Source organism: Ixodes scapularis, unplaced genomic scaffold (assembly GCF_016920785.2).
Source record: "Ixodes scapularis isolate PalLabHiFi unplaced genomic scaffold, ASM1692078v2 PGA_scaffold0__279_contigs__length_252992795, whole genome shotgun sequence".
Classification (NCBI taxonomy): Eukaryota; Metazoa; Arthropoda; class Arachnida; order Ixodida; family Ixodidae; genus Ixodes; species Ixodes scapularis.
In genome coordinates, this window is record NW_024609835.1 from 234,456,460 (window position 1) to 234,478,269 (window position 21,810).

The following is a 21,810-nucleotide window of genomic DNA, read 5'->3' on the forward strand; positions in this document are numbered from 1 at the left end:
CCGAACTAGATGAATTATAAAAATGTTCCCCAAGTATGTTGCCAATATCTTTTAGTGATGAAGAAGGGGCATTAAACGTTGAAATGGCAAAGCACCTGTAATCTCCATTTACTTTCCTGTATCTGTCCCAGCCCTCTTTGGCTGGGACAAAGCTGGTTAAAGAAGAGAGATACTTCATCCACGACTTCCGCTTTGCCTGCTTCCTAGTCCAACGAGCCTTGGCTTTTCGTCGCTTGAACTCAACAAGGTTGCTTGAAGTGGGGTATCTGCAAAATCTGCCCCACGCCCTATTTTAGTCCGCCCAGGTTGTGGCACACTCCTTATTCCACCAAGGTCTACATTTTTTGGGTATATTACCAGATGTCTGTGGAATGGACTGCTGAGCAGCCCTTAGTATCTGCTCAGTAACATAAAGTGTAGCGTTCTCAGGGGACATAGACGAAAGAAGCGAAGGATCTAAAGTGGAGTGAAGATTAAAAAGCGCCCAGTCTGCCTTGTCTAACTTCCACCTACTGACCCGCTTTAAAAGATTAGGCAATGGAACGGTACTCTCTAAAACAACTGGATAATGATCACTTCCAAAAGGGTTATGAAGAACCTTCCAAGAGAAGCAAGGAAGTAATGAAGGTGAAGCAATAGAAAGATCAATGGATGTGAATGAGTTGTGTGCCGCACTAAAAAAGGTTGGCTCTCTCCCGTTAAGAAGGCACAGCTCTGAAGACAATAAAAGACGTTCAATCACACCACCACGGGAGTCTTGACGGGTACTACCCCACATAGGATGATGGGCGTTAAAATCACCCAAAATTAAAAAAGGTTGCGGGAGCTGTCCTATAAGTCCCTGCAGCTCTTAAAGGTTTAAAAGAATGTTAGGTGGTAAGTATAAAGAAACAATTGTTACAAGGCGGTCCAGAAGGAGACGTACTGCAACAGCTTCCAGCGGCGTGCAGAGCGGAACTTGAGAGCAAGCAACTCCACTCTGCACGACCACTGCAACACCACCAGAAGGGGTGGAAGAGGGGCGATCTTTTCTAAAAACCTGATGATGTCTTAACATATTAAAGCAATTAGTGTGAAGATGGGTTTCTTGCAAGGCGAGAGCGATGGGCCGAAGCTGATCCATGAAATAGTTCACATCATCAATATTTCTTAAAATACCGCGACAGTTCCATTGCATAAAATGTAACTTAATCATCTACAAAAGGTATGTAAATAAGCTACTGAAAAAATAAACCTAATAAAATGAGTAAGATTGTAGAGTCAACACAAACTAGGTGGAAAACATTGGGATCATCATTTGGGTGGACTACAGGCTTCTTATTCTTTTTATGTTTACTGGAGGGCGTTTCCCACTCCATATTGTCCTGGTCGGACCCAGGAGTGGACAGATTGTCAGCGTCCGTCAACATCCCCACCTCCTGAGAGGTATCCGATGTTTTATGAGCAGCACTTGTCCGGCCAGGTGTCCGGAGGGGCAAACCCCGGCCACGACCGGCTGGGGGGGTTGCAGACGAGCTGGGCGACGAGTCGTCTGAGCTCGTCCGGTCCTCTTCTTTCACAGGAGCTGCATCGGCACCATGCTGCTCCTTCGGTAGGGGGGCCCTCTCTAGCGAGCAAGTGCGAGAAGTTCGCTCCGTCTCCCCAGCGGGGGACCTAGGAGAGGGGGCAGGCGTGGCTGTTGCTGGCCTGTCCTTGAAAAGAGGAGCAGCACGCGTGCTACCGCCAGGGACTGGAGGAAGCAGCTGCTGCCCCTGTCGGGGAGCTGGGGCCCTGAAGTGGGCCGCCAGGATCTCGGGAGAGACCTGAGTGGCCCTCGACTCCGAGCGTGGTGCAGGGCCCCTGCGCACCACCTCGGCAAAACTCCCCTTTGATAAAAAGGAGAACCGCTTCTTGGCTTCTGGGTATGGTATGTTTTCCTTTGCTTTGATGGTAAGGATGTCCTTTTCTAACTTCCAAGAGGGACATGCCCGATAATAAGCAGGATGTGGTCCACCGCAATTAGCGCAGTGGGCCACAGCCGCCTCGCAAGTATCGGAAACATGACCTTGACAACCGCACTTCGCACACGTCTCCTTTCCTTAACAGCTGCGTGTTCCATGACCAAAACGCTGGCAACGGAAGCACCGCTGGGGGTTGGGGACGTACGGGTGGATGCGGCAGTTCAAGTATCCTGCCTTGATTGTCTCAGGGAGAGTGTGCCTTTCAAAAGTCAGAATGAAATGTCTCGAAGGAATTTGTTCGCCATCTTTCCAAAACATGATGCGTTTTACGGCGACGACACCAGCACCTTGGAGTCCCTCGAGGAGTTCTTCCTCACTGGTGTGCCAGAAGTCTTCCTCAGGGAGGACTCCACGGACAGTAATTAGAGTGCGATGAGGGCTCACCGACACCTTCACATCAACGATGGTAGTCAGTTTGAGGAGTGCGTCACTTTGTTTTTTTGTGTTCACTTCCACAAGAAGGTCTCCAGTGTGCTGTTTTTTAGCCTTGTAGGAAAACCCTACAAGGTTTTCTAGCACCTTTGCTACAATAAAAGGTGAGATCTTTGTAACAGGTTTTTGTTCATCCAGCGAATGAACTATGAAAAACTTAGCAAAAGTTTTTACTTCCCATTCTTTGTCGATGGTTTTTTGTTCAGGGCAGCGCCTTTTAAGGGCGTGTCCTGAACGCGGTTTGGAGGGGCGGGGCGCCATAAGAGGGCAAAGAGTCTTCAGAATCCGCGGTGCACCGCCCACCACCGAGCCCAACAAGGGGTTAGGTAACGCACCATAACAAGATGGGCTTGGCTGGAGACGTTACGCTAACAATGCTGCCGGGAAACTATACCCAAGTACGGGGCAAGACAGAGGTTTATTGCCACCCAAGGTTAGCCCTTGCCGCCAAAGAGGGGTGAAAAAGGAGCAAAAGAAATGAGAAGGAAGTAAAAGAAACAGGAAAGGTAAAAGCGAAAGATCGGAGGGGATAGTAGAAGAAAAGGCGACTAGACTGAATCGTCCTGGCCGGGCCTTACCAGCACTCCCGTCTACAAGAAGCGGGGGCCGAAATGGTGTATTGCCTCATCTGGGGGGCCCTGAAGGGTCCAAACCTACCCCGGGCTCGGCTCAACCACCAGGATGCCCTTTTCCCCGGACACGGGAAAGCCACGCACAGCCAGACGTGGGCGGGCGAACCCGCATGGCTCGGGGTCCGAGGAGACGCCACTCTCCAAACACCTGCTTTCACAGGTGCCCCCTGCGGGGCTATAGCTCGGGACGACGTTGCAATCCTCAAAAAGTGCGTGCTGTGAACTGTTTTTGACGATCCAAAAAGGTGGGCACTTTCACCCGTTTTCATCCAAAACCAGTTTACCAGAGTTTGGTAGATTATTTGCCGGCAAACAGATTTCATTGGAATGACACCGGGAGCCCCTCTCGTATAACAGACGACCCGGGTTTCCTAGAAATCTTACCCGAAGCGGGTGACTCGCTTCCCTCTTTACCGACCTTCACTCGAAGCCGACGCGGGAGGAGGGGGAAGCCGAGAGGGGCCGGGGACTGGGTGTGTAATTATGGTGCCTCGCACCAAGGACGAGTCCCCACGCACCCTCTCTCCCTCGCATTGGGTTCGTGGGGAAAATGCAAGTAAGTCGTTTTAACTGACTTCTTTCTTTTTTTTTTTTTAAGAAAACCGGCTTCTTATTCCGTCAACGAGCAACGGCCGGCCAGGAACGAACGCTCAGTCTCGGCTTCTCGTTCTATGTGTGCGACCTGTATCTTCCAAAGCAGCTGGGTGTGCAGATGAAAAGAATATATTTTTTAGTGACCTGTTTCTTACGCCTCTTTGTCCGTCCGTCTCCAGAAGCATCTAGCGAGCGAAAAAGACTGTGACCAAGATTTCTCAACCGTGGCGCATGTTCGTTTCGCGCGTTCGTGGTTTTCGCTAAGGGTGCTACTGACGCCTGGTGCACCCTGGGCGACGGCATCAGGGACCACATCGTGCGTGCGTCCGGGATTTCTCAACGTCGGCGGATGTTCGTTTCGAGCGGTCGTGGTTTTCGCTAAGCGTGCTACTGACGCCTGGTGCACCCGCGGCGATGGCATCAGGGACGACATCGTGAGTGTGCCCGGGATTTCTCAACGGCGACGGATGCTTTTCCGCGCTGGCGTGTTTTTCGCTAAGCGTGCTGCTGACGCCTGGTGCACCCGCGGCGACGGCATCGGGGAAGACTTCGTGAGTGTACCCGGGATTTCTCAACGGCGGCGGATGTTCGCTCCGCGCGTTGGTGGTTTTCGCTAAACGTGCTACTGACAGTATACGTGTGTGTGTCCGTTTAATGCACCTGCGCGGTTTTATTAGTTAAACTACCGTGCGTCTAGGAATTCACCCAGCGGCATTGTGAGTACCTTGAAATATATCTTTTGCGGCAAAGAATTTGGTTGTACCTATTTGGTCTGATTGCTTTTGTCTACAGCTGTGAAAATTGCTTCACTGGTATCGACCCTGTTAAATAGATACATAGAACCTTCATGTCTATATGGACTACCCTATTGAAAAATCCGGCAAAAACTTGCAGTGACATTTGGTGGAAACGGGTTAATTTCCACTCATTTTCACCAGAAACCAGCGTAGTTTACCAGTTTCTTGGGGGAAATATTACCGGCAGCCACTTCCAGTAACCAGATTTCGCTGGACCTTTTACCGGAGCCACTTACGGTTAAAATCCGGCAAAAACTTCCAGTGACATTCGGTGGAAACGGGTTAATTTCAACTCATTTTCACCAGAAACCAGCGTAGCCACTTTCGCTGGAAGTTATAACAGAACCACTTTCGATTATCCGCCGCTGGAATCCTACTGGAAGCCACTCTCGTTTGCCGGAGACCGAACATCACTGGAAGCCGACGCAACGGGAACAGGTAAAGTCAAGGAAGCCACGAAGAGCAGGAGGACTGTTTTGTAATGGCGGCCGCCAATGCAGCGGCATTCTCGTGAGTGCGTGTTTTAGCTCGAAACGACGTTGCAATTCTGCAAGAAGTGCGTCCAGCGAACTGTTTTGACGATCCAAAAAGGTGGGCAGCGGTCACCGGCAACTTGATATTTGCGACAGGCAAAAGTCTGGGCCAGAGCAGGTACGAGACCACTCGAGTGGCATTCTCGTGAGTGCGAGTTTTAGCTCGGGACGACGTTGCAATCCTCAAGAAGTGCGTGCAATGAACTTATTTGACGATCCAAAAAGGAGGGCACTTTCACCCCGTTTTATTCGAAACCAGTTTACCAGTCTTTGGTAGATTATTGGCCGGCAAACCGATTTCACTGGAATGCCACCGGCAGCCCCTTTCGTATACCATGCAGACGAAGCGGTTTTCCTAGAAATCTTACCCGAAATGGGTGACTCGCTTCCCTGTTTACCGACGTTCACTCGAAGCCGACGCGAGGGGAGGGAGAAGCCGCGACGAGCCGGCGACGGGGTGTGTACTTATAGTGCCTCGCACCAAGGACGAGTCCCCACGCACCCTCTCTCCCTCGCATTGGGTTCGTGGGGAAAATGCAAGAGGGTCGTTCTACTAACTTATTTTATTTTTATTTTTTCTTTGAAGACAACCGGTTTCTTTGTCCGTCGACGAGCCACGGCCGGTCAGGAACGAACGCTCAGTCTCCGCTTCGCGTTCCATGTGTGCGACCTGTATCTTCCAAAGCAGCAGGGTGTGTAGATGAAAATAATATATTTTTCAGTGACCTGTTCCTAACGCCTCTTTGTCCGTCCATCTTCAGAAGTATCCAACGAGCGAAAAAGACTGTGCCCAAAATTTATCAACGTCGGCGGAAGTTCGTTTCGCGCGTTCGTGGTTTTCGCTAACCGTGCTACTGACGCCTGGTGCACCCGTGGCGACGGCATCTGGGACGACATCGTGAGTGCGCCTGGGATTTCTCTTCGTCGGCGGATGTTCGTTTCGAGCGTTCGTGGTTTTCACTAAGCGTGCTACTGACGCCTGGTGCACCCGCGGCGACGGCATCAGGGACGGCATCGTGAGTGTGCCCGGGATTTCTCAACGGCGGTGGATGTTCGCTCCGCGCGTTCGTGGTTTTCGCTGAACGTGCTGCTGACAGTATACCTGTGTGTGTCCGTGTGGTGCACCTGCGCGGTTTTATTTGTTGAACTACCGTGCGCCTAGGACTTTACCCAGCGGCACTGTGAGTACCTTGAAAGATATCTTGCTGCAAAGAACTTGCATGGTTGTTCATATTTGGTCTGATTGCTTTTGTCTACAGCTGTGCAAATTGTTTTACTGGTATCGACCCTGTTAAATAAATACATAGAACCTTCAAGTCTATATTGACTAACCACTTTAATTGTTACCGAATCGTCCAGCATCTGGTAAACATAACCATCCACGGTTCACAGGCTTCCTCCGAAGTGCCTTCGGTTGACGTCCAAAAACAGAAAGAAAAAAACACGGTAATTTCCGGCCAATCTGGTGATCTTCTGGTAAATTCTGGCTTTACTGGAAGTGAAAAGAGCCCAATAATCCAGTAAAAAGAAAGTTTACTGGAAATAGACTCCCGGTAAAAATCCGGTGACATTCTGGTAAAATATCTGGTGACATTCCTGTAAAACAACCGGTGACATTTTAGTGACAAATCCGGCGACATTCCGCTTACCTACGGCTTTACTGGAAGTGAAAACAGTCCCATAATCCAGTAAAATAGACTTTTACTGGATATGACATTCCGGTAAAAAAATATTTTTCAATGCGGTAACCACTTTAATTGTTACTGAATCGTCCAGCATCTGGTAAACATAACAAACCATGGTTCACATTCTTCCTCCAAAGTGCCTTCCGTTGACGTCCTAAAAAAGAAAAAAAAACACTAAATTCCGGTCAATATGTTCATCTTCTGGTAAATTTTGGCTTTAGTGGAAGTGAAAAGAGTCCCATATTCCAATAAAATAGGCTTTTACTGGAAATGACATTCCAGTAAAAAATATTTTTCAATAGGGAAACCGAAGTTCACACGGGCGCCAGCAACGCCGGACTCGGCGAGGTATTCGTCCAAAGACAAGAGAGAGCAGAGAGGGTGGTCGCTTACGCAAGCCGGGCGCTGTCGAAGGCAGAACAAATTCACTCAACGACCGCCAAGGAATGCCTCGCTGTCGTCTGGTCGTTAACCAAGTTCCGCCCGTACCTGTATGAAATCCCATTCCGCGTTGTCACGGACCACCACGCTCTCTGTTGGCTCGCCAACCTCAAGGACCCGTCAGGACGCCTCGCTCGCTGGAGTCTTCGACTGCAAGAATATGACGTAACAATTCTGCATAAGTCTGGCCGCAAGCATGACGAAGCCAACTGCTTGTCTAGGGCCCCAGTCGAGTCCCCACCTGACAGCACTGACGACGAGGATCACGCCCGTTTTCTCGGTGCAGTTACCGATACCGACATGGGAGCACTTCAACGCAACGACCCCGGAACTTCGCGCCGTGACCGACTACCTCAAAGATCAAAGAAGTCCTGTCCCGCTAGTCTTGGCCCGAGATTTGGCAAGCTTCGTTTTGCGGCAAGGCGTGCTCTTCAAGAAGAACTTCGGAACAAGCGAAGCTGCTTGGCTGCTGGTTTTTCCTGCCAGCCAGCGAGAAGAAATCTTTCAAGTATGCCACGACGACCCGACGGCTGGACACCTTGGCTACAGCAGGACGCGCGCCCGGATACGTGACAAGTACTACTGGCCGAGACTCCCGAAAACCGCCCATCTGTACACACGGTCGTGCCATGAGTGCCAGCGACGTAAGAAGCCTCCAACGAAGCCAGCAGGACTCCTGCAGCTGATATCTGCCCCGACTACTCCCTTCCAGCAGGTCGGAATGGACTTACTTGGGTCGTTCCCAACATCAACGCACGGAAACCGGTGGATTATTGTCGCGACCGATTATCTTACACGATACGCCGAGACGAAAGCTCTTCCATCAGGCACAGCGGTTGAAGTCGCAAGTTTTTTGTCGAGTCCATTCTCCTTCGACATGGCGCACCTGAAGTGCTCATCACAGATCGAGGATCATCTTTCATGGCCCAACTGATGCAAGAAATCTTTCGTATCAGCCACACCAGCCATCGTCGCACCACGGCGTACCACCCGCAGACAAACGGGCTGACGGAGACACTCAACAAGTCCATCGCCGACATAATCTATATGTACGTCGACGGGGAACACAAGGCATGGACGAGGTGTTGCCGTACGTTACGTTTGCGTACAACACAGCGGTTCAAGAAACGACTGGAATGACGCCGTTCCAACTGGTACACGGCCGGACTGTTACCACGATGCTTGACGCCACGCTGCCTCACGTGCCTACCGACGATGGCAACGACAACGTTCAACTGATCGCTCAGCGTGTCGAGGAAGCTCGTCAACTGGCCAGAATCAAGATTCAAGACGAGCAGCGAGTCGACGCACGCCGGTATAACCTTCGTCGCAGGGATGCCCACTTTCAAGCCGGAGACCGGGTATGGGTGTGCACACCGATACGGTGTGCACACCCATACTCAGCGAAAAACTGCTGAAGCGCTACTTTGGCCCTTACAAAATCATCCGACGCCTCGGAGATCTCAACAACAAACTCCTTCCCGACGGAACACGACCATCAACAAGGCGTCAGCCGCGACCCGAGGTGGTGCACGTCGTCCGGCTCAAGCCGTATCTTGAACGATAGAACTTTGCACTCTCGTCGACGAGTGAACTATGAACTGTGAACTGTGGACTGGGAAATGGGAACTGTGAACCGTGGCCCGCGATTCTGCCGTGCTTTTAATTGTGGATTTGTGCTTTTTCGTTTTGTGGCGCATCGGGACGATGCAGTTTTTTAAAGAGGGGAACAGCGCGCCCGCCGCCTAGCGGTTATCGCGTTTGCATTCCACGCGGAAGGCCAGGGTTCGATTCCTGGCCGCGTCTGCACATTATTGTTGACGGTGTATTGTGATGTTCTGGTAAATTCAAGAACCGTCTCGGCTAATTCGAGGTTAGAATGTTCTACGCACCGAACCTTCTACGTCGATTGTTACAGAAGACCACGCGTGTACAAAAGGGGCTCCGCCTGGCAAGCCGAGTCAGTTTCGCCCCAGCGTTCAAACCTGCTGTTACGCCGACTTCGACGCCCGCGGCGCTCTGTTCTTATTCTTTCTGTTCTCTTTATTTTGGGCACAAGTTCACCCCAGTAAACGTTAATTTCCTCCTGTTTATTTACTGTTTTCGAATCACCACCCGTGACAATATAAACACTCGTAGAACATTATTATATGAGGAATAGTAAAAAGTAACCGCTATTTAGCGGTGAAAACATCAAATCTACTGATAGATTGCAGCGCTACAAATATGTTTTGACCTGACACAAAAAGGAGAGCGGTGATTGGTTGCAGTGTGGGTTTGGCATACGATCTTGTGTATAAAAGTGAGAGTGTTGTTTCTAATAAAATCAGTTGTGAGTTAGCGCCCGTCCTGTCGTCTTCGTGTCTTTATTGTCCTCGTTGTGTTGCGCTTTTTAACCTTTTAAATCAGTATGAACCAACTCGCCCAAACACAAGTTTTAATTCACAAAAAAGAGCTGTGTAGCCCGGCCTGTCGACTTCATGGGAAGTGCCAACTGACCACAGCTCTTTCAAAATGACCGCCCGTTTGTTAGCATGAACCAGGGAGGAACAGCGTTCGGGTATCGTAGTTTTGGGCGCAGATGTAAAACAAACCTGCGGATATTCATCGTAGTATGTGAACCAGTACGGAGACACCTGTCTATCACTTCGGCTGGTGTACGAGTGGCACAAAACGAAGTGGAGCGTCACGTTTGGCGGACGCACCTCTCTCAGGCCGCACTCTAAAAAAAAAAGGGTATCACCATACACCCTTTTGTCCCATATAATACACCCCACAACTTCATTTCAACGTACAGCGCCCTATAGTCAAACATACGGCCAGAACTTTTACGAGGGGCTTGATAACGGTGCGATATAACTTATTAAATTGCTAAAGTACGTATCAAAGACCAAAGAAAGAAAACAAGGAGTTTTTGCACTAGGGCCAAGAAAACTCCGATAATCTTTTTTGTAGTCAATAATACGTACATCAGCTATCTTAATAAGTTGTAGCACGCAGCTATCAAGCCCCTCGTAAACTTTTGGGCCGCCTGTTCAATTATGGGGCGCTGTACGGTCGAATTGAAGTTTCGGGGTGTATTATATGGGACAAGGGGTGTAATAATACACCTTTTTTTCTGAGAGTGCGGGCTCACACTTTAATGACGGTGAACGCAATCGCTGCTGTGAGAAAATGAAGTGGCTGAAGAAGTGAATATTTGTCACGGCTAGACGCACTATATCATTCCTGATATCCTGTAGTACCACAAGGTATCCGCCATGTGGGTGCCAAAACAACTTACGCCGGAGATTAAGGAGGGGCGTCTGGATGCTTGTGAGACGCTACTGCGACGTTACGAAGCCGAGGAAGATGCTTTTCTTCAACGCATTGTCACCGGTGATGAATGCTGTGTACACTACACCCAGCCAGATGCAAATCGAGAATGCAAGGAGTGGCGATACAGAACGTCATCAAAGCCGAAGAAGTTCAAGACAGCGCCAATGGTGGGCAAGCTAATGCACATTGTATTTTGGGACCATAAAGTTCCAGTAGTTGAATATCATACGCCGAAGGGACTGACTGTGAAAAGTGCATCATACCGCAACTAGCTTGAGAACCACCTGAAGCCTGCAATGAGGCGAATGTGTCGAGGATTGCTCAGCTCAGTGCTGTTGCTGCAGCACGACAATGCACGCCCTCACACGGCACGCACGACAGCGGAAAAAATCGAAGGACTGCAATTTGATTGCATTCCGCACCCGCCATACTCACCAGACCTCGCACCGAGTGATTTTTAGACATTCAGATCACTCAAAAGGCCTCTTGGGGATCAGAAGTTTGATACAGATGATGACCTGAAAGAGCCGGTGCATTTTTGGCTCCGGAGTCAGCCACAAGATTTTTCTTTTTCCGTGGCATCTATGCATTGGTGAAGCGTTGAAACACACGGGTCGAGCGAGGGGGTTACTATGTAGAAAAGATATGAAGGGCTTTTTATAATATATATTCTACCACGCAAATAAAAAATAAATTGTGGTTACTTTTTGACCGTGCCTCGTACATCGCACATATTTAAATTGAATTTTGTTTTACCAAAGCTACCTTTAGTTCATCTCACACAATCTAAACTACGGAGGAACTCCCTCGATTAGGGCGTCTGAAAGGCCTTTGAAATTTAATAAACTACAGTTTACATGTTCTTATGCATAATTTGCCACACGCCAAACAAAAGGGTTTGGAAGTTCCGCGCAAAAGAGTTTGTTAAACGTTTTCATCTCTTCATCTGCATCTTGTTTATAGTTCGCACGGTCTAAATTCAACACCTGGGAAAATGCATATATCATGTTCAGTTTAAAATAATATTTTTTACGGCTGTACAACACTAGAGCGCATGACACTAGAGCGCACGACACAAGAGCACCGACACTAGAGCGCCCCGACGTTAGATCGCGCGCCACTAGAGCGCCGCGACGTTAGAGCGCGCGACTCTAGTGCGCAGCGACATTAGGGAGTTTTAGTGGACCGTGCTTCCACCTCCGCTACGAAGAAGCCGCCACTGCGCCTGCATGCCGATGGCTTTCGACGTAGAGTTCCGGGTAGCGGAGGGGCTTAGCGGAGGGGAGCGCCCGTCACGAGAGCGCACAGCCAGTCCAGCGCGAGTGGCCCCACCGGACCGACCACTTGTTCGGGCATCGCGTGTTTTATGTAAAATTGACAGGGATTTATGCCACGGAATTCAGCAATGACGCTGCAAAATGAGTCGACGAAATTTTTGCGTGTGACAAACCAAGAAGTGTTACAAAAAGCTGAGAGAAGAAAAAAAAAGCATAACTGTAGCGTGCATTTTCGCAGAAAAAAAAAACAATGCAGCTGACCTAGCTTCATTAGTTCTTTGAGTTTGTATTTCACGGATTTGTAGGGGAGGTTTTCCTGTATCCGTCAAAAGACTGGAAAGATCTGCATCCGATAAAATTGCGCTGAGCTTTCATTCGACGAGTGTTTTACTGATACATTTTTAGCGGTGAGCTTTCTTCCTTACGGACATGGGCGTCAGAATACCATTTAAACTTATGCAAGGGACGTCTAAATAGGCACCAAATAGATCGGAGCCCAAATGTGTGTCAAGAATAGACCAAATATAGCAAAGAATAAACTATTTATAGTATATCCGAGAGGCGCCCCGCAGCACTGTGAAGAAATCTAAAGGCTCTGTTAAGGCTCTGTTATACTCCGACGTAACGCGTGCGCGCGTGCGAGCGCGTCACAGCGACGTCACGTCGGCGAAAACCCGACGCTCTATACTCCGGCGTCGTGGCGTAACCGACGCGACCGGCGGTGTTCGACGCAGCCTAACCGCCTCGACGCCAAAATGGAGCATGCGGTATTCCGCGCCGGCCGAGCCGGCGACGCCGGACAAGGATGCATCACGCGCTGGCTCCCGGCGGGGGTCGCGCGGGAAGTGCGGCGAATGCGAGCAATTCGCGTCTCCAGCTCGACGCTCGCCCTCCCGCGGCGGAAAAGGGAAGCGCTCTAGTGAGGGTCCCCCGATTCTCCTGCTCAGCGGGCATGGCGGAACTGCTCGCGATCATGGCTCGCGAAATGTCGTTTCCGAAGGCAAACAACACTCTTCACTGTCCCAACGTAGTGCTGCAGCTGGTATGGGATTGTACCTTACTGGAGAGTTTTAGTATTGCGCATAAAAGCAAACGCAAGTGGTGTGCGCTTGCGTTAGAGTTGCGTGCCCCACATTGTGCGTGCGCCTCATCGCCATGCGCCATCCAAGACCGCAATTTCGGGCTCCACGCACGCGCAGTGTGGAACGCGCAAAGCTAGCGCAAACACACAGGGCTTGAGTTCGCTCGTATACGCAATATTAAAACTCACTACTGTTTCACCGGCTTCCAACGCAAACGAAACGTGCTGCAGTGAGCAGACGTGCAAACACGTAGGCGTTCCTTCGAACTGGAAAGGCTGAGATTGGCAAAACGACGGCGAGCAAATACAAAACTAAATAAATGCTATGAAAAAACTAGTAATTAAAAAAAGAGCTTTTTTTTTTTAACTTTTGGGCATTTGGTTTGGAAGTATATTGGCGGCGACTTTGCACGTTTCGCCGATTGCCAAAAGTCGCAACTTTGATAGCACAATATACTTTACCCACAATTAATGTAATTTTACATGGATTTCCCACATCAGCTAGAATGTTTTCATTGATTTTAGACTATTTTTATTTTATTTGTAATTAAAATGCAGCAATTGGAACCAGTGATGATAATTAGCACAGTTTTCATTGTCATATTTCTTCGCGCGTTTAAAATTAGATCATAAGCAGCTAATTATATTAGAGCTTGAAGAATTACTTATTCAAATATGTGAATTTTAATATTATTATTATTATTAATACAAATCGCGGCAATGTATCCGTCTAATTAACGCCAAGATCACGAGAATACTCTATTTAACCATAATATTCTTTCCAGAAAGGTATAATTGTTTTATTTTTAGCATATGAGAAACTCTGACATAGTTATCAAGATAGACAAACAGTTAAACGCTAAATGTAATACGAAGTACTACGCGTCACGCGGTGCTATAAAAACACACACACACTTCAGCTGTCTGACTCGGATTCCGTCTTGGGTTGTTGCAGTGAGAGCAGAGTTTATTAGTTTATGCGTTTCGTGGACATGTTGTAAAAAATTGAAATTATCCTGTTATTCTTGTGCTGGATTAATTCTCATTATTTCCCATGACAATTATCTGAGCGACAAAAAAGCAGCGAGAACGCACAGATATCAGCACTGATTTTTTCAACAACTACAAATATCAGCCTGAATCGAACAGTATGTCACAAAATAAAGTTTCCGCGAACAACTTTTCTAAGTAAATAATTACGATGTGAGACACATCTTGAGTCACGAAAGAATTCGAAATTAAGACCTCTGTCGAGAAATTAAATCCAAAATAGAGGTAAGTTTCGGTTTCGCTCCAGAACTAAAACGCGCATCCTTCCGTAATTAATACGCTAAACACCGTTCTTGTTTTCAGGTTAAAGAGGTGACCTGCGCTCATAAAATATTAGCTTCCTCGTATTACCAGAAATAATTTATCTCGCTCAGTGAAGCCAGCACACTAGACGGGTTCAACAGCGGCACGCATCTCTGACCCTCACTAAACCCGCCATCTTGGAAAATGAGTGGCGCCACCTATAGTTAGTTGGAGTCGCGAATAGCAGACGACAGGAGCACCACTCCGTGTGGCGTCATGTTTGAAGAATCGGACGTCTCGGTCGTCGAGAAGCTGATCGAGGGAATTCGTCCTCACTCGTGTGTCTACGACACGAGGAAGCTTGAGTACCGTAGACCGGGCGCTTGTCAAAGATGTACCGTATGTACAGTCGGGGACAAAAGTCCCCAGGACGCGCGAGCTGCGACCGAAACGCATCGTTTTGCCATCTGCCGGCGGGTCGCCTGGTTTCGAGATCACACGAAAGCGCATGCGCGTCCTACTGTGCCTGCATGCATGTGTGTTTTCCCGCTTTTCTGCGTCGAGGCGCTTCCGAGCGCGTGGTACCGCCTCAGAGATAACGCTCAGCGCGCTTACTGACACGGCACCTATGAAGCAAGGAGTCACGGCTGCTCAACTGAGCGGTAAGCTCAGCTGGTTATAAAGCAAGGTGCGCTGACACGGCGAAATGCGGCGCAATGCCGCAGGCGGTATCTCCAGTTTCGGAATGTGAAGCAAGCGCTCGTCAGCCGCAAGCGCTATCTCCGAGGCGGTACCACGCGCCCGATTCCGAGTTAGGCGCCGCGGCACAGAAAAGCGGAAAAACACACATGCTTGCAGACACAGTAGGTCGCGCATGCGCTTTTGTGTAATCTCGAAACCAGGCGGTCCGCCGGCAGATGGCAGAGCAATGCGTTTAAGTCGCAGCTCGCGCGTCCTGGGGACTTTTGTCGCCGACTGTACATTGACCGCCTACGCTTGCCGCGCAGGCGGTGCACCAACAGTGCAGTGCAAGAGCGAGTTTTCGTCGTGCAAGGTACGTCCACGCCATCGCTCGAACTTTGCGCTCAAGAAGCGCGAGCATTCTCGTCTGCTATTCGAAATGAAAAGGAACCGGAAGTGGCGCACTCTAACAGGAAACGTGCCCTCGTAGTCAGATTCTGCGCATGCGCCACGCCGGCGGCCCACCGACGCACAGCCGCGGGAGTCGCCAGGGCCGCCGGAGTATAAAGAGGTCGAATGTTTGACGCGTGCGGCGTGACTGACGTGACGTAGCCGACTTCGGCCAGCGTTTTCTTGCGCGCGCGTTACGTCGGAGTATTACAGAGCCTTTAAGGCTCTGTTATACTCCGACGTAACGCGCGCGCAAGCGAACGCTGGCCGAAGTCGGCTACGTCACGTTAGTCACGCCGCGCGCATAAAAAATTCGGCTTCTTTATACTCCGGCGTCCCTGGCGGCGCTCGCGACGCGCGTCGGTGGGCCGCCGGTGCGGCGCATGCGCAGAATCTGACTACGGGGGCACGTTTCCTGCAAGAGTGCGCCACTTCCGGTTCCTTTTCGTTTCGGATAGCAGACGAGAATTCTCGCGCTTCTTGAGCGCCGAGTTCGAGCGATGGCGTGGACGTACATACCTTGCACGACGAAAACTCGCGCTTGCACTGTTGGTGCCCCGCCTGCGCCGCAAGCGTAGGCGGTCAGTTTGCATACGGTACATCTTTGACAAGCGCACGGTCTACGGCTATCAAGCTTCCTCGAGTAGTAGACACGCGGGTGAGGACGAATTCCCTCGATCAGCTTCTCGACCGACCGAGTCCGATTCTTCAAACACGACGCGCATTCGCCGCGCTTCCTGCGCGACGCCTGTCGGGAGCCAGCGCGTGATGCATCCTGGTCCGGCGTCGCCGGCGCGGCCGGCGCGGAATACGGCATGCTCCATTTTGCCGCCGAGGTGGTTAGGCTGCGTCGAACGCCGCCGGTCGCGTCGGTTACGCCAAGACGCCGGAGTATAGAGCGTCGGGTTTTCGCCGACGTGGCGTCGCTGTGACGCGCTCGCACGCGCGCACGCGTTACGTCGGAGTATAACAGAGCCTTTAGACTCGCTGCTCCCCTCAACTGCAAACTTTGCCGGTACCTATATGCCCCAGCCCACTCCCCTGCCCCCTTTTCTCTCCGATCTCAGTAAACAATTGGTTAGAAATTTCTGAGTCACACCCGTTTTATTTTTATTTTTTATTAAAGGCACATTCAATCAATCAAAAATCACCAATCCTTCAATCCGATGAGTCGCAAAATTTTGTTTTGTCTGTGGAGCCGCGGGTACATCCCATATTTTGCGAAGTTCGTTCAACTGGTTGTGCGCTCTCGTGTCGCGCGCTCAATTGGTCATGCACTCTCGTGACTTGAGCTCTAATGTCAAGCGCGCTACTGTCGCAGCGCCCTCGTGTCGCGTGCTCTAACGTCGGCGCTCTAGTGTTGCGCGCTCTAAAGGCGCTCTGCCATTTTCCACACCCTATACTCGTTCGTGATAAAAAAATTGGGTTGTGCGGTATGTTTATACAGCCTAGAACTTGGTCTGCCTCACAGGGGCAACGAGTCTCCCAGCTGTAGATGAGCAATTTAGCCAGTGCAGTACAACCGCTAGCCTGGGGTCTTTAACGTGCACCACGCAGTAGTGATACACGACCGCACGCCGGTACGATGCTCATCCTTGTTCGTGATATACGCCTTTATTTGTGTGGATGTATGCGTGTGTGTGTTCGTGCCTGAGTAATTATGTGTTTGTATGTGTGTGTGTGTGTGTGTGAGTGAGTGAGTAAGTGAGTGAGTGAGGGAGTGCGTGTGTGCGTGTGTGTGTGTGTCTGTGCGTGTGTGTGTGAGGGAGGGAGGGAGGGAGCGAGGGAGGGAGTGAGCGAGGGAATGAGCGAGGGTGGGGGAGAGGGAGAGATCGAGGAAGCGATGGAGGGAGGGAGCGAGCGAGCGAGCGAGCGAGCGGGAGGGCAGCCGGGTGGGTGGGTGGGTGAGTTTTCGGGTGGTCGAGTGGGCGGGTGGTCGAGTGAGTGGCTGAGTGGGTGAGTGAGTGGGTGAGTGGGTGGGTGGGTGAGTGAGTGAGTGAGTGGGTGGGTGGGTGGGTGGGTGTGTGCGTGGCGTGCGTGCGTGAGTGAGTGAGTGAGTGAGTGAGTGAGTAAGTGAGTGAGTGAGTGAGGAGTGAGGGAGTGTGTGCGTGCGTGTGTGTGTGTGTCTGTGTGTGTGTGTGTGAGGGAGGGAGGGAGGGAGCGAGGGAGCGAGCGAGGGAGGGAGTGAGCGAGGGAGTGAGCGAGGGAATGAGCGACGGTGGGGGAGAGGGAGAGATCGAGGAAGCGATGGAGGGAGGGAGCGAGCGAGCGAGCGAGCGAGCGGGAGGGCAGCCGGGTGGGTGGGTGGGTGAGTTTTCGGGTGGTCGAGTGGGCGGGTGGTCGAGTGAGTGGCTGAGTGGGTGAGTGAGTGGGTGAGTGGGTGGGTGGGTGAGTGAGTGAGTGAGTGGGTGGGTGTTTGGGTGGGTGTGTGCGTGGCGTGCGTGCGTGAGTGAGTGAGTGAGTGAGTGAGTAAGTGAGTGAGTGAGTGAGGAGTGAGGGATTGTGTGCGTGCGTGTGTGTGTGTGTCTGTGTGTGTGTGTGTGAGGGAGGGAGGGAGGGAGCGAGGGAGCGAGCGAGGGAGGGAGTGAGCGAGGGAGTGAGCGAGGGAATGAGCGAGGGTGGGGGAGAGGGAGAGATCGAGGAAGCGATGGAGGGAGGGAGCGAGCGAGCGAGCGAGCGAGCGGGAGGGCAGCCGGGTGGGTGGGTGGGTGAGTTTTCGGGTGGTCGAGTGGGCGGGTGGTCGAGTGAGTGGCTGAGTGGGTGAGTGAGTGGGTGAGTGGGTGGGTGGGTGAGTGAGTGAGTGAGTGGGTGGGTGGGTGGGTAGGTGTGTGCGTGGCGTGCGTGCGTGAGTGAGTGAGTGAGTGAGTGAGTAAGTGAGTGAGTGAGTGAGGAGTGAGGGAGTGTGTGCGTGCGTGTGTGTGTGTGTCTGTGTGTGTGTGTGTGAGGGAGGGAGGGAGGGAGCGAGGGAGCGAGCGAGGGAGGGAGTGAGCGAGGGAGTGAGCGAGGGAATGAGCGAGGGTGGGGGAGAGGGAGAGATCGAGGAAGCGATGGAGGGAGGGAGCGAGCGAGCGAGCGAGCGAGCGGGAGGGCAGCCGGGTGGGTGGGTGGGTGAGTTTTCGGGTGGTCGAGTGGGCGGGTGGTCGAGTGAGTGGCTGAGTGGGTGAGTGAGTGGGTGAGTGGGTGAGTGGGTGGGTGGGTGAGTGAGTGAGTGAGTGGGTGGGTGGGTGGGTGGGTGTGTGCGTGGCGTGCGTGCGTGAGTGAGTGAGTGAGTGAGTGAGTGAGTGAGTAAGTGAGTGAGTGAGTGAGGAGTGAGGGAGTGTGTGCGTGCGTGTGTGTGTGTGTCTGTGTGTGTGTGTGTGAGGGAGGGAGGGAGGGAGCGAGGGAGCGAGCGAGGGAGGGAGTGAGCGAGGGAGTGAGCGAGGGAATGAGCGAGGGTGGGGGAGAGGGAGAGATCGAGGAAGCGATGGAGGGAGGGAGCGAGCGAGCGAGCGAGCAAACGGGAGGGCAGCCGGGTGGGTGGGTGGGTGAGTTTTCGGGTGGTCGAGTGGGCGGGTGGTCGAGTGAGTGGCTGAGTGGGTGAGTGAGTGGGTGAGTGGGTGGGTGGGTGAGTGAGTGAGTGAGTGGGTGGGTGGGTGGGTGGGTGTGTGCGTGGCGTGCGTGCGTGAGTGAGTGAGTGAGTGAGTGAGTGAGGAGTGAGGGAGTGTGTGCGTGCGTGTGTGTGTGTGTCTGTGTGTGTGTGTGTGAGGGAGGGAGGGAGGGAGCGAGGGAGCGAGCGAGGGAGGGAGTGAGTGAGGGAGTGAGCGAGGGAATGAGCGAGGGTGGGGGAGTGGGAGAGATCGAGGAAGCGATGGAGGGTGGGAGCGAGCGAGCGAGCGAGCGAGCGGGAGGGCAGCCGGGTGGTGGGTGGGTGAGTTTTCGGGTGGTCGAGTGGGCGGGTGGTCGAGTGAGTGGCTGAGTGGGTGAGTGAGTGGGTGAGTGGGTGGGTGGGTGAGTGAGTGAGTGAGTGGGTGGGTGGGTGGGTGTGTGCGTGGCGTGCGTGCGTGAGTGAGTGAGTGAGTGAGTGAGTGAGTAAGTGAGTGAGTGAGTGAGGAGTGAGGGAGTGTGTGCGTGCGTGTGTGTGTGTGTCTGTGTGTGTGTGTGTGTGAGGGAGGGAGGGAGGGAGGGAGCGAGGGAGCGAGCGAGGGAGGGAGTGAGCGAGGGAGTGAGCGAGGGAATGAGCGAGGGTGGGGGAGAGGGAGAGATCGAGGAAGCGATGGAGGGAGGGAGCGAGCGATCGAGCGAGCGAGCGGGAGGGCAGCCGGGTGGGTGGGTGGGTGAGTTTTCGGGTGGTCGAGTGGGCGGGTGGTCGAGTGAGTGGCTGAGTGGGTGAGTGAGTGGGTGAGTGGGTGGGTGGGTGAGTGAGTGAGTGAGTGGGTGGGTGGGTGGGTGGGTGTGTGCGTGGCGTGCGTGCGTGAGTGAGTGAGTGAGTGAGTGAGTGAGTAAGTGAGTGAGTGAGTGAGGAGTGAGGGAGTGTGTGCGTGCATGTGTGTGTGTGTCTGTGTGTGTGTGTGTGAGGGAGGGAGGGAGGGAGCGAGGGAGCGAGCGAGGGAGGGAGTGAGCGAGGGAGTGAGCGAGGGAATGAGCGAGGGTGGGGGAGAGGGAGAGATCGAGGAAGCGATGGAGGGAGGGAGCGAGCGAGCGAGCGAGCAAACGGGAGGGCAGCCGGGTGGGTGGGTGGGTGAGTTTTCGGGTGGTCGAGTGGGCGGGTGGTCTAGTGAGTGGCTGAGTGGGTGAGTGAGTGGGTGAGTGGGTGGGTGGGTGAGTGAGTGAGTGAGTGGGTGGGTGGGTGGGTGGGTGTGTGCGTGGCGTGCGTGCGTGAGTGAGTGAGTGAGTGAGTGAGTGAGTAAGTGAGTGAGTCAGTGAGGAGTGAGGGAGTGTGTGCGTGCGTGTGTGTGTGTGTCTGTGTGTGTGTGTGTGAGGGAGGGAGGGAGGGAGCGAGGGAGCGAGCGAGGGAGGGAGTGAGCGAGGGAGTGAGCGAGGGAATGAGCGAGGGTGGGGGAGAGGGAGAGATCGAGGAAGCGATGGAGGGAGGGAGCGAGCGAGCGAGCGAGCGAGCGGGAGGGCAGCCGGGTGGGTGGGTGGGCGGGTGGTCGAGTGAGTGGCTGAGTGGGTGAGTGAGTGGGTGAGTGGGTGGGTGGGTGAGTGAGTGAGTGAGTGGGTGGGTGGGTGGGTGGGTGGGTGTGTGCGTGGCGTGCGTGCGTGAGTGAGTGAGTGAGTGAGTAAGTGAGTGAGTGAGTGAGGAGTGAGGGAGTGTGTGCGTGCGTGTGTGTGTGTGTCTGTGTGTGTGTGTGTGTGAGGGAGGGAGGGAGGGAGCGAGGGAGGGAGGGAGGGAGAAAGGGAGCGAGGGAATGAGCGAGGGAATGAGCGAGGGTGGGGGAGAGGGAGAGATCGAGGAAGCGATGGAGGGAGGGAGCGAGCGAGCGAGCGAGCGAGCGGGAGGGCAGCCGGGTGGGTGGGTGGGTGAGTTTTCGGGTGGTCGAGTGGGCGGGTGGTCGAGTGAGTGGCTGAGTGGGTGAGTGAGTGGGTGAGTGGGTGGGTGGGTGAGTGAGTGAGTGAGTGGGTGGGTGGGTGGGTGGGTGTGTGCGTGGCGTGCGTGCGTGAGTGAGTGAGTGAGTGAGTGAGTGAGTAAGTGAGTGAGTGAGTGAGGAGTGAGGGAGTGTGTGCGTGCGTGTGTGTGTGTGTCTGTGTGTGTGTGTGTGAGGGAGGGAGGGAGGGAGCGAGGGGAGCGAGCGAGGGAGGGAGTGAGCGAGGGAGTGAGCGAGGGAATGAGCGAGGGTGGGGGAGAGGGAGAGATCGAGGAAGCGATGGAGGGAGGGAGCGAGCGAGCGAGCGAGCGAGCGGGAGGGCAGCCGGGTGGGTGGGTGGGTGAGTTTTCGGGTGGTCGAGTGGGCGGGTGGTCGAGTGAGTGGCTGAGTGGGTGAGTGAGTGGGTGAGTGGGTGGGTGGGTGAGTGAGTGAGTGAGTGGGTGGGTGGGTGGGTGGGTGTGTGCGTGGCGTGCGTGCGTGAGTGAGTGAGTGAGTGAGTGAGTGAGGAGTGAGGGAGTGTGTGCGTGCGTGTGTGTGTGTGTCTGTGTGTGTGTGTGTGAGGGAGGGAGGGAGGGAGCGAGGGAGCGAGCGAGGGAGGGAGTGAGCGAGGGAGTGAGCGAGGGAATGAGCGAGGGTGGGGGAGTGGGAGAGATCGAGGAAGCGATGGAGGGTGGGAGCGAGCGAGCGAGCGAGCGAGCGGGAGGGCAGCCGGGTGGTGGGTGGGTGAGTTTTCGGGTGGTCGAGTGGGCGGGTGGTCGAGTGAGTGGCTGAGTGGGTGAGTGAGTGGGTGAGTGGGTGGGTGGGTGAGTGAGTGAGTGAGTGGGTGGGAGGGTGGGTGTGTGCGTGGCGTGCGTGCGTGAGTGAGTGAGTGAGTGAGTGAGTGAGTAAGTGAGTGAGTGAGTGAGGAGTGAGGGAGTGTGTGCGTGCGTGTGTGTGTGTGTCTGTGTGTGTGTGTGTGTGAGGGAGGGAGGGAGGGAGGGAGCGAGGGAGCGAGCGAGGGAGGGAGTGAGCGAGGGAGTGAGCGAGGGAATG

The 21,810-nt window shown here is 53.2% G+C and overlaps 1 protein-coding gene across 1 annotated transcript; it reads right to left on the reverse strand.

Annotated features, from left to right (window-relative positions):
* Positions 1–20,555: 20,555 nt before the first annotated feature.
* On the reverse strand, positions 20,556–21,059 carry LOC121838251 (the record flags this gene model as incomplete). Its single annotated transcript, XM_042294367.1, has 2 exons — positions 20,556–20,615; positions 20,991–21,059. Coding segments are annotated over 2 exons (129 nt in total), but the record flags the coding sequence as incomplete, so codon positions are not given.
* Positions 21,060–21,810: the final 751 nt, after the last annotated feature.